Source organism: Lithobates pipiens, unplaced genomic scaffold (assembly GCF_037356315.1).
Source record: "Lithobates pipiens isolate NorthernLeopardFrog02 unplaced genomic scaffold, aLitPip1_a1.2 Scaffold_1, whole genome shotgun sequence".
Lineage (NCBI taxonomy): Eukaryota > Metazoa > Chordata > Amphibia > Anura > Ranidae > Lithobates > Lithobates pipiens.
This window is the reverse complement of record NW_027507685.1, coordinates 194016801-194029104: the sequence shown is the minus strand read 5'-3', so window position 1 is coordinate 194029104 and position 12304 is coordinate 194016801. Positions and strand designations below refer to the sequence as shown.

At 45.6% G+C, this 12304-nt stretch overlaps 1 protein-coding gene across 2 annotated transcripts in view; it reads left to right on the top strand.

The window, feature by feature from the left end:
* Positions 1–12304, top strand: part of OPHN1 (oligophrenin 1) — a 201576-nt gene that overhangs the window by 72336 nt on the left and 116936 nt on the right. For both annotated transcript variants that reach the window (XM_077479375.1, XM_077479367.1), the window contains exons 6-8: positions 459–560; positions 3303–3413; positions 9082–9186. In XM_077479375.1, the coding sequence (XP_077335501.1) occupies positions 459–560; positions 3303–3413; positions 9082–9186 (318 nt within the window). The remainder of the gene's footprint in view (positions 1–458; positions 561–3302; positions 3414–9081; positions 9187–12304) is intronic.

Sequence of the window (12304 nt, the reverse complement as noted above, 5' to 3'; positions counted from 1 at the left end):
GGATTGAAAACTATAATGGCCACTTTAAGTCTACATTGGAAGCCCATGTGACAACGCAGGAGCACAGTTGAGACTGTTGTCAATCTATACCAGGAAGTGCCCGAACAATGACCTTCATGGCAGGATCAGCAGGGATTATTTTAATAGAATTAGAAATACTAAAAAGGACTTTGTAAAATTTACATTGCGTTAAAGCTTATGAGCTTTTATTGCGCGAGTTTTTTTATACGTTTGTGTGAATGAGGTAAGTGAAAAGTACAGAGCTCAAACTGTTCATTTATAGGACCATTTACTGACAATAGGGCTAACCTAAGAAATGGTTTCTATGAGTCATTCCCATGCAAAGGGACGGGAAATCTTTCTTTGCCTTCATTAAAATCCAGTAATATCTAGCTGTTTGTATTGTACAGGTGTTTGTAATGAACCATAAAACTGACCTCTTGGTGCCAATGTTCTAGGATCGGAAGAAGAAGTTTGACAGGGACAGCGAGCGGTATTACTCAATGCTGGATAAACATCTGAATTTGTCATCCAAGAAGAAGGAGGCCCAGCTCCAAGAGGTGCGAGGCTCAGGAACGGATGCAGACTCTTGGACAGAAACAGTCATAAAGCACATATTACATACATCTGCCCGCACCAAATTATGAAACACCCACGGACAATGCCAGCATGAATTTAGGAGATGATTTATAAGGCAGATCTAAATGTGCAGTTCCACATCGGTGAAATATGAGGTTGACGGAAAGGCCAGCAGGAGTGTTCAGTAGAGATGTGTGAAATTGGGAACGTTTAAGCAAATTCAGGAACTGCATTTGAGTCAACAAGGAGGCCAGCCATTGTATTTCACTTTGGAGCCCTAAAGCACTTTACTCGCCCCTGGTTAGTAGAGTGTAGGTCCTTGGACTTGCCCTGAAAATAATGAGGGGGAGGGGAAGTAACCTTATGGTTAGATTCTGCTCCTCCCATGGGGCCTTTTTTTGGGAGAGCCCCACCTAGTACTTGGTTAGACCTTGACTTAGCAGTTCTCCTGAAGAATGCGGTCCACCTGGTTTTATCCGGGGGGTGGGGTGCACATGTACCACAGTCCCTGTCAGGCACTTAAGAACCCTAAAGCACTTTACTCACAGCTAAATAGTAGGGTGTAGATCCTTGGACTTGCCCCACCTGGTACTTGGCTGTACCTTGTCTCAGCAGATCCTTTAAAGAATGAGGTCCACCTGGTTTTAGCAGGGGGGACTTTAAAGGGGTTGTAAAGGTTAATTTATTTTCTTAATAGGTTCCTTTAAGCTAATGCATTGTTGGTTCACTTACCTTTTCCTTTGATTTCTCTTCTAAATGTTTTTTTTCTTTGTTTTCTTTGTCTGAATTTCTCACTTCCTGTTCCTCCTCAGTAAGCTGTTCTGGCTGACTAAACACTGCTCAGATGATGGTGTGAAGTTTACTGAGGAGAAATAGGAAGTGAGAAATTCAGACAAAGAAAAAAAAATTAAGAAGGGAAATAGAAGGAAAAGGTAAGTGAACCAACAATGCACTAGCTTAAAGGAACCTATTTAAAAAAATAAAAAAACTAACCTTTAAGTACCCCAGCCTGTCAGGCACTAAAAAACTTTAAAGCACTTTACTCACTCCTGATTAGTAGTTTGTAGGTCCTGGGACTTGACCCTAAATTCTTGTGGGGGAGGTGATAAGGCATCATGGTTAGGTTCTACTCCTTCCCAATGGATCTCCATTTGGGGGAGCCCCACCTAGTACTTTGGTGCACCTTGTCTCAGCAGATCCCCTAAAGAATGGGATCCACCTGGTTTTAGCCAAGCAGAACACAATTCCTCCAGTCCCTGCCAGGCAATATAGCACTTAAAGAACCCTAAAGCACTTTACTCACCCCTTATTAGTAGGTTGTAGGTCCTTGGATTTGCCCTGAAAGACTTGAGGGGGAGGTGATGTGGTGGAATTGTCATTGTCTTCTCTTCCCATGGGGTCTCCCTTTGGGGAAACTCCACTTAGTACTTAGGTGGACTTTGTATCAGCAGTTGCCCTGAAGAATGGGATCCCCACCTGGTTTTAGCCAAGGAGGCCACAAGTACCTCAGTGCCCATCAGGCACTAAAGAACCCTAAAGCACTTTGCACACTTCTAATTTGTAGGTTTTAGGTATTTGGACTTGCCCTGCAAGTCTTGAGGGGGAGGTAATGTGGCCTTATTATCGGGTTCTCCTCCTGCCATGGGGTCTCTTTGGGGGAGAGCTACCTAGTATTGGACCTTGTCCCAGCAGATCCCCTGAAGAATGGGATCTACCTAGTTTCAGACAAGGAGACCACATGCACCCCAGTCCCCATCAGGCACTAAAGAACCCTAAAACACTTTGCACTGTGTTTTAAATGGCTCTGCAGGGTTAGTGACACCCCTTTCAACTATCCTGGATCGGTTTTTGCAACAGATGATGCTAATTTTTACAGTATCGATAAACTTAATACTTACACCAGTCTTGTAGTAAACGCTAATCCTAACTCTACCATTAACCCTTTTATAAACAGTCTGTTAATAGAATTTAAAAAGACAGAGCTCTCATGGCGATCAAAGCTGTTTGTCGCAGTAGGGGAAATGACATGGCTTTGTTTATAGACAATGCCATGCTGCACAACCATGGAAGCATACAGCTACCACTGCACATTTCTAGCTTTAAAGAGGAACTTTATTTTTCAAAGCCCAAGCCACACTCTTCCCAGAAATCTCACTCCCCCTACTTCCTCATCTCCACCACTGGCTGTACTTTATTAATTAATACTCGAGTTTTCTGAGATTGTCAGTTCAGTCATGTGATGCCACAAGCTCCAGCCTTTTGATGTAGGAATCCAGAGCTCTGGGTGGTGGCAGGATGGGGCCTTTCCGAGCTCTGTAAAAGTGATTTGATGGCTCTAGAGCCACTTGGATCACTTTTACCCTAAAGCCATCGCTGGCACAAAAAAATTATACTGCAGCCGTGATCCTGATATACTGACGTGTTCCTTGGATAGTACATATAAATATATCCCAAGCATGCAAAAGGTTGAAGGGAACCTGTTATGTGAATTAAAAAAAATAAATCTAAAACTGATCTTCGCCAAAGTATAAATTTTAATTATTTAATAACGGCCCTATGATAGCAGCCTTCACTCATTTCTTATTTCGGTCACAGTAGCTTTTGGGAAGGTTGTATAGACAAATCGGACCATATTCTTAATGGCTGGTCTGTTGACTTGGAATTTTTCAGGGTCTGGGGACATTATTATGTAGTCCTGTCATTTATGAATTTGTTCCTTCCAGGCTGATGTGGTGGTGGACAAAGAAAAGCAGAACTTCTATGAATCTTCACTGGAATACGTCTATCAGATCCAGGAGGTGCAGGAGAGCAAGAAGTTTAGCATTGTAGAGCCGGTAAGGACCAATGCACCCATTTATTTTTTAGGTGTAAACTGTGGCTATACTATTCAAATTTAGTGTCCCATGCTGTCACATCGGACTCACCTGGTAATCGTGCCAGATTGCCTGTAATAGCCTATATTTCGCAACAGTGACAACAGTGTAACTTACGCTGAAAGAACAAACCTATGGGGACACCCTTTCAAATTACTGAGCTCCAGTGTTCCCAGTGAAGGGTGCTATTCATTCTACATCATACAACATGTTAGACATTTATGTGCTTTCAACCTTTTGGTAACCGTTTAGTGAGGGCCCCTTTCTGTTCCATCATGACTGTGCCCCTGTGTACAAAACCTGCTCCATTAAGACATGGTGTGACCAGTTTGGAGTGGAGGAACTTAAGTGTCCTGCACAGACCCCTGACCTCAACCCTATTGAACACCTTTGGGATTAATTGGAACACCGGTGAGTCAGTTATTCTCATCCATTCAGTACCCAACCGCAACTCTACTGAACACCTTTTGGGATCAGTTCTTCTCATCCATCAGTACCTAACCTCAACCCTACTGAACAACTCTGGGATCAGGTTTTCTCATCTAAAATCGGTGCCTAACCTCAACCCTACTGAACACCTTTGGGAGCAGGTCCTCTCATTCGACATCCGTACCTGACCTCAATCCTACTGAACACCTTTATGATCAGGTAGGTGGTCTTATGCAACTTCCTGATCTCAACACTACTGAACACTTTTGGGATTAGGTCTTCTCATCCCAATATTGGGTACCTGACCTGAACCCTACTGAATACCTTTGGGATTGGGTCTTCTCATCTATCAGTTCCTGACCTCAGCCCTACTGAACACCTATGGGATTGGGTCTCCTCATCCAACATCCATACCTGACCTCACAAATGGGCACCAATTCCCATAGCCACACTCTAAAATCAAATGATCTAGAAGCCGATCATATACATATGTTTTGGAAATGTCTGAAGTTAGTACTGTATTGGAGTAGGATGATTACTATTATTCAGACATTTCAAGTGAAGAGCTGTACACACCTAGGATTAGAAAGGCTGTACTTAGATTACAGTTTCTGGCTCGTAAATGTGTTCTGATTTGTATTGTCCCCTAAATTTGAAAACTAAAACTCCTCTCTGCTCAAAGAGAAACCTATATTGAAGGCCCGGGGCAGTCCATTAAAGTTAAAGAACTTATGGGAAACATGTTTGCAGGCTCCTGGCCTGGCTCCAATGGCAATAGTGTCACTGAGGATCTTTTAACGCTAAATACCTGTTCAGTGAGGTGTTGGATTATGGGGACAAAGACGCATGTGTTGAGGATAGTAGAATACCCAAAATAATGTAGGATGGCTAATAGTTGTAGGTTCTGTTTTTTTTTTTTTCCCCTTATCTTTTGTATTTTGAGGGGTAAACAAAGGTATTTCTCACCTCCACAATATAGCTAACAGAATAAAGGCATAATCAGGGTTTTACGATACATGACATGTATATCTCCGGAATTGGTTGAATGCCTGTTCTTACTGTTGGCTTTTTACTGTGTTTTATCATTAACCCCTTCACGCTGACCGTATGGAAATTTGTGTTCAAGGCTTAAAGGGGTTATACTAGGATGATGCCTGCAGCTGTAGGGATCACCCTAGTATCATTTTTTAGAGCGCACAGTTGGCTCTTTAGTGATAATTGATGTGGCTAAAAGCTGCTTGGCTGTTATCCTAAAGGAGCGGGAGGGGATGTGTCGGTGCACTGGCAGGATGCTAAAAAAAAAAAATGCAAGCCACATCTTTGGAGCGGTGAAGAAGCCATCTATACGCTGCTCCTAAACTGCTCCTGCCCACTGCTGCTGAACCGCTGGCAAATTGCTGATACAAGGGCACTTTGAGGGTCGTTTTAACCCTTAAAACCGCCCTGCTAGTGGCCGAAAACCCAGAAAAAACGATAGTAAAGTGCCGCTAAAAATAGAGATTTACCGCTGATGCCCCAGTGTGAAAATGGCCTTAAAGTGATCAGATTTTTCGAAAACGACTTTCAGCACAGCCACCCGAGAGATCATGGCTCCACCTCTCAAAGGAAACACCTCTTCCATCAGAGCTTTTTAAGGGAAGTCTCCACACAGCTTCCTCAATTTTTTGTGTTTCCTCCAACCAGGAGGAACACCTCCGGTGGGATCCATGACCTCTCGGGTGGTCCTGGGAATTTAGGTTCTTACCTGGGTTCTTTCTTTTTTTAGGAGCTGGTCCTCCCATCTGGTACCATAGGCTCTCCCTCCCCTTCAGTGCTCAGGGAGAGCCAGTACGTTGGAGGTCCTGTGGTCTGTTTTTGGCATCAGAGTGGCGGGCGCACCGTTTTGGATTTCCTGCATGCAGCGCGCGCTGCATTGCGGGAAGGCGGTCGCCATCTTCCGGGCGGCCAGGACAGCTTCGGGCTCGTGCTTCAGGAAGGGGCGGGACTTCTGGTGGCGCACAGCGTCATTTCCTGGTGCTGGAACATAGAGGGAGAAAGGAGGACCAACTGGTGCCTTATTTCCGGTTCTGGTCGGCGCAGCAGCGATTTTAAATCCTGGACCGGCGGCGGTGGGTCTGTTTGCAGCCATGGAGAGCGATACAGACAAGGGGGCAAGCCAAGGTTGCCAGCAAGGTGAAGGTAGGAGCAGTGCTGATTGGCCCGGATCCTATGCTCCTGTGGGGGGGGCGGGAGCAGTGATCACCCTTTTTCCTCCCTGCACTTCCCCGCACCCCCCCCCCCCCTCCCTTGCTGTGTGTTGCAGTGGTGGAAGTTTTAGGGGGTGTCGGCTTGCTAGGGCACTGGGAAATGGTGTGTTTTTTCCTTAGTTGCACCTGGGTGATATTTGCATTATGTTTGCAAAAAAAAAAAAACAGCATGGTTTGTTTTTTCCTTGTCTTTCTGTTTGTTTAGGCAAATAGTACTGCCCAACCAGTTAAGAGAAGATGTCCTGTCTGCAAGGAAAAACTTGGACCAAGTCGCTTTGTGCGTCTTGTATCGCAAGCCTAGTCAGGGAGGAGTCCCCGTCCTTGTGTGGTGACTTAATTTCCACCATTAAAGATGAGCTTACCTTGAGCTACCTTTCAAGCATTCAGGTCTAATCTATCAGATGAGCCTGGAATGTCGGGAGAATCTAGAGCCCAGCAGCCTTCTTTGGAGCCTCAAGGGTGTTCTCAGTTGCTGACGGGGGGAGGGTTGTCTCGGGACACCTCACAGGATTCTTTTTCACTGGCCTTAGAGCAGTCTGACTCAGAAGAAGAGGAAGACTCAGAAGCAGCTTCCAAGTACAAGTTGTTGTTGGAAGAAGTGGGAGACCTCCTTAAAGTGATATATCCCAACAGGGGAACTTGGTCAGGGATTTTACTCATGTGTTCCTGGTCCGAAAGCCTTCGGGAAGGTTCCAAATCATCTTGAACATCAAGGGACTAAACAAGTCTGTGTGGTACGAAAGGTTTCAGATGGACTCTATTTCCGTAAGAAACCTCCTGAATCAAGAGTGCTATATGGCATCCATAGATTTGAAGGATGCATATCTCCATGTCCCGATTTGGGTCGGGTCGCAGAGATACTTGAGGTTTGCACTAAAGGAAGGGAGCAAGGTCATTCACCTTCAGTTCAGAGCCCTCCCGTTCGGTCCGTCATCGCCCGTCATCATCCCCGAGAGTGTTCACCAAAATCATGGCAAAAGATTTAGCTCCCCTCTGCCTGGAGGGAATCTCTGTGATTCCCTATCTGGATGATCTGTTATTTTTCGCCCAGATTAGGGAGGGTTTGCGAAAGGATCTGGACAGAGCCTGCATCCAAGAGAGTTAGGATGGATTATAAATCTGCAAAAGTCAAATTTGGTGCCCGCTCAGGAAGTGACGTTCCTGGGGTTTCGAATCTGCTCTCTAGACCAAAAGATCTTCCTGCCGGAAGAGAAGGTGAAGCTGTTACAGGGGGTAACCCAACTGCAATCCAATCAGCCCCTGTCCATCAGGAAGGTTATGTCGGTTTTGGGAACTTTGACTTCCTCCTTATCCAGTGGGTAAGGCATCACTTCAGGCCTCCTCAGGCTTTCTTATTGAAGGTCTGGGATCGTCAGCAGAGTTCTCTGGATGATCTGGTGAGGATCCCCACCTCGGTAAAGAGAGGTCTGTGGTGGTGGAGAAACCAAGAGGTACTTTCGGAAGGCCTGTTGTGGTCCTTCCTGGTCCAGGTGCGGCTGACAACCGATGTCAGCGCCTGGGGTTGGGGGACTCACGTGGACTCCCAGTGGGTTCAGGGCTCATGGTCTGCAGAAGAGGCGGAGAGGTCCTCAAATTGGAGGGAACTGAAGGCAGTAGAGAGGGCAATGTTTGCCCTCTCGGGCGTTATTCAGAAGCAACACGTCCAACTCTTATCGGACAATGCCGTGGTCGTGGCATACTTGAACAGGCAGGGAGGAACCAGAAGCAGGGCACTTCAGGATCTAGCAAAATGTATCTTGCTGTGGGCAGAGCAGTTTTACTCTATCCTTGTCAGCGATCCACCTAAAGGGGTCCCTAAACGAAAAAGCAGACTTCCTCAACAGGAACTAGGTCCTAGAGGCAGAGTGACAGTTGAATCCGGAGGTCTTCAGACTGGGGAAAGTTGGGGTCAGCCAGAGGTAGATCTCTTTGCCACAAAGGAAAATGCCCAGGTCCCCCTCTTTTTCTCCCTGAACAGGCACGTGAAGTGGTTGGGAGTAGATGCCTTGGCACACAGCTGGAATTTTCACCTATGCTACGCTTTTCCCCCGTTTTGGTTGATTCCGCGAGTGTTGAGCAAGATCAGAAGAGAGGAGGCAGGGGTAATTCTGATTTGGCCCAAAAGACCGTGGTCTCGGCCCTACTACAGATGCAGCGAAAACCATTCTGGCATCTCCCTCTAAGACAAGATCTCCTCCGGCAGGGCCCTCTCGTCTATCAAGATCTAGTGAAACTAAGGCTTACGGCCTGGTTTCTGAGGAGCAGCTCTTGAAGAGAAAGGGGTTCTCAGATAGGTTGGTGGCTACCCTGTTGTCCAGTAGGAAGAAAGTCACCAGGGCAATATATTTCAAATATTGGAAGGCATCATTTTTTTTTAATAGCGTCTCCTTCACTGCGTGCTCGAACAACAAAGAAAACTCATATGTAAGTCGCGCCTGAAAATGGTGTTCAAATCGCAATAATTCTAGCAAAAGACCTTCTCTGTAACACTAACCTGGTAACCGCTATTTTTTTTTTTATTAAGCATCGCCTATGAAGATTTTTGGGAATGAAAGTGTTAACATCAGTCATGTATGATATTGCATGCTCTGAGTTTATTGTACATCCCCCTATTGGTTTTTATGTTTGTCCTTTTTTGTTTGTGGTGGTGAATGTTAATTGAAATGAAAAACTTTTCAATAAAGTATTTTAAAAACAAAATATATATGGATTTGACAGCAGTACATTTTATTCTCCAGGGTCTCTACTTTCAAAGAATATATGTAATATTTTGGGAGTTATACATAATCTTCAGACCTAAAATGTACATTTTTAACGTATGCCCAAAAAAGGAGGGGGTTACTATCTCTTAGCAGACCATGGTCAGATATTGTAAGGCCATTGTTTTACTGTTCTCCATTGTTTACAAAGTAAAGTTAAATCCTCTGTTATGTCAACCTTTGTCTTGCTCTTAGGTCTTGGCCTTCTTGCATTGTCTATTCACTTCCAACAGCCTCACGTTTGAGTTGACGCAGGACTTCCTACCCTACAAGCAACAGCTGCAGCTGAGCCTTCAAAATGTAAGTCTATAATAGTGTACAAAGATTTGTGGGTTCAATTTTATGGTCAAATATTTAGTATATATCTCAGTAGTATCACCAGCTCTGCTGATGCAACACTCAGTAGCAACCTCCATCTCTGCTGATGCTCCATTCAGTAGTAACCCCCATCTCTTCTGATGCCGCACTCAATAGTATCCCCAGCTCTGCTGATGCCTCACTCAGAACTCCTAGCTCTGCTGATGCCCCACTCAGTAGTTCTCCCAGCTCTGCTGATGCCCTACTCGGTGTTAACCCCCAGCTCTGCTCATCCCTCGCTCAGTGGAAGCACACAGCTCCGCCGATCCCACACTCAGTAACCCCAGCTCCCCGATCCCCCGCTCAGTAGTAACCCCAGCTCCCTGATCCCCCACTCAGTAGTAACCCCAGCTCTGCTGATTCTCCATTCAGTAATAACCCCAGCTCCGCTGATTCCCCACTCAGTAGTAACCCCAGCTCCGCTGATTCCCCACTCAGTAGTAACCCCAGCTCAGTAGTAACTAGCTTTGCTTATTCTCTGGTTTCCTGATCCTTCTCTCTCTCTGGTCCCATTCACCTCCTGCTATATTGCTCTCATGCTGTGCCCCATGTGCGACAGCTGCTAGTTCCTCCAATCTGCCAGCTCTGCAGGTCCTCTGTTCAGTCCTCTCTCTCTCCGGTCCCCACTCATCTCTCGCTAGAACGTTCTCTAGTTGCACACTACATGAGCCATCTGCTAGGTGCTCTGCTCCAGATTAGACCCCCGCTCACCTTCCTGCTTTTCCACGCTGCACATCAGCTATGACCCCTGCACCAGAAACTCCCAGAATATATACATATGAACTGAAAGTGTCTGATATCTTTCTGGTTCGCTTGCTGGTTTTCCAGTGCATCCTGGGATGTCTTACCTCCAATACAAATCAAAGCTATCTCCTGAATAAATGCCCATCAAATGCTGCAGGTGCTGTGCCATAGACTTCTATGGAGGTATGGGAGATGCTTTGAAGCACCAAGAAAGCGACATGGGGTATAATTTTTGAAGCAAAACAAACACAACATGTGAACAGGACTGTAGAGTAATCTTTTTATTTAGCGAGGGGTGCTTTAATTGGAATTCAGAGGGCTTTAAAATAAAAGCATGCCTAAGGTCACATTTTTGAAGCATGTATAACCGAGCCCACTGTGTTCTGGTGCGCTTTGCAGCCCATTCAAATGAATAGACTACAAAATCACACTGCATGAAAATGAGCAGGAATCACACAGGAACGCAGACCACATGCCTATGCAATTTAGGTAAGAACCCGCCCTTATGTTCACCTGGTGATCCTGCAAGTAACACACACCCTGTCCTAGAATGACAATGCTCCCACACGTGTATTTGTGGGTTAACCACTTGCCCACTACGATGTTCATGGATGTCCTCTATTTGTAGTGGTTATACCAGGATGAGGTTTGCAGCTGCAGGCATCATCCCGGTATCAAAATTTGCAGCCGGCTATTCCCTGTATAGCAGAAATGATCAGCCACCCAATCACTTTTACGGATGGTGAAAGGGGGCCCCCCTCCCGCCACCAGCTTTTGGGGGCTTTGCTTTCCTATTGCTGAGCCCAGAAGCGAGAACGATGGGGAAGGCGGCACTACACAGAGAGAGGAGCTAGTGTTCTTCCTCTGTGACCCTAGAAGCGATGAGGATTTCGTTACTTCCAGTATCTGCTCTTTGTTTACCTGCCCATTGGCAGGCAGATGACCTAAGCATGGGGTCTATTAGACCCCAAGCTCTCCAGATGTCCATCCCTTGTGATAACAATAAAGTTAAAGTTGAATAAAGTTACGCTAAAAACAAAATAGATCAATTTTTTTTTATTTTTTATTTAGTCCATGTACCACAGTGAATGTGTGTAAATCTCAGAAAACTTCCAACACAGGAGCAACTTATGTGTTGTACAAATTCAGTCCATAGAACATATGCACCAGTGTATAATCACCAGTGTATAATCTTGCAATATACACCACCAAAGAAAAGTGAACCTCCACCGCATAAAGTGTGTGGTTACCAGAAGGCAAGCTCTCATGAGCCTGCGGCTATAAACCCAGCCAGGGCCTCTGTCCAGAAGGATATTGAGAGGGCAGCTCACAGGATTTGGGTGGAAAGGAACTTGGACTGCACAGCAGGCGATCAGGGCAACTCAATCGTCAATCAAGGATGTAGGTCAAGCGTTACCCAAAATGCAAACTCACCATAGTGTGAATCGCACCATACAAAGTTTATTAAAAACGAAAAGGTTGCACTTACAAAAATGCAGGATAAAAACATCAAGGAAACGGCCAGCTTGCAAAAAACCCATCCACTATGTTACAACGCGATGACCTCAGCACGCCAATTCTCCCAACGAGCGTTTCGTCACAATCTGACGTTGTCTTGGGGAACGCAATAAAGTTAATAAAAAAAAGATAGATGGTGTACAAAAAGTTTTAGATAAAATTATATGCATTCAGATCACCCCATGCTTTCGCACAAATACGAACACATGCGCAAGTCCCACATGTGTATATAAATGGTGATCACACCACACGTGAGGTATTTTCTCAAACGGAGCGAGAGCAATAATTCTAGCACCAGACCTCCTGTGCAGCTCTAAACTGATATCGTGTAAAGGCATTCAGAGTGTTGCCTATTGAGAATTTTAAGTACTGTAGTTTGGCGCCATTCCAAGGGCAGATGCAATTTTAAAGCATGACATGTTAGGTATGTTTTTTTTCGGTGTAACATCATCTTTTATATTTTACAAAAAAATTGGGTATTTTGTGTTTGTGTGCAATAAAATTCATTAAAGCGGGATTCCACCCTAAAGTGGAACCTCCGCTGATCGGATCCATCCCCCCCTCCGGTGTCACAATTGACACCTTTCAGGGGGGAGGAGGGTGGAGATACCTGTCAAAGACAGGTATTTTCACCCACTTCTGGGCATAGACTCCCGTGGGAGTCTACGCCATTTCCTGCCCTGCTGCGCTGTCTGCTGGGACACACACGGGTCCCAGTGACAGCGCGGAGATTTCCTATTGCGCGGCGCGGCTCGCGCATGCGCAGTAGGGAACTGGGAAGTGAAGCCGATTCGCTTCA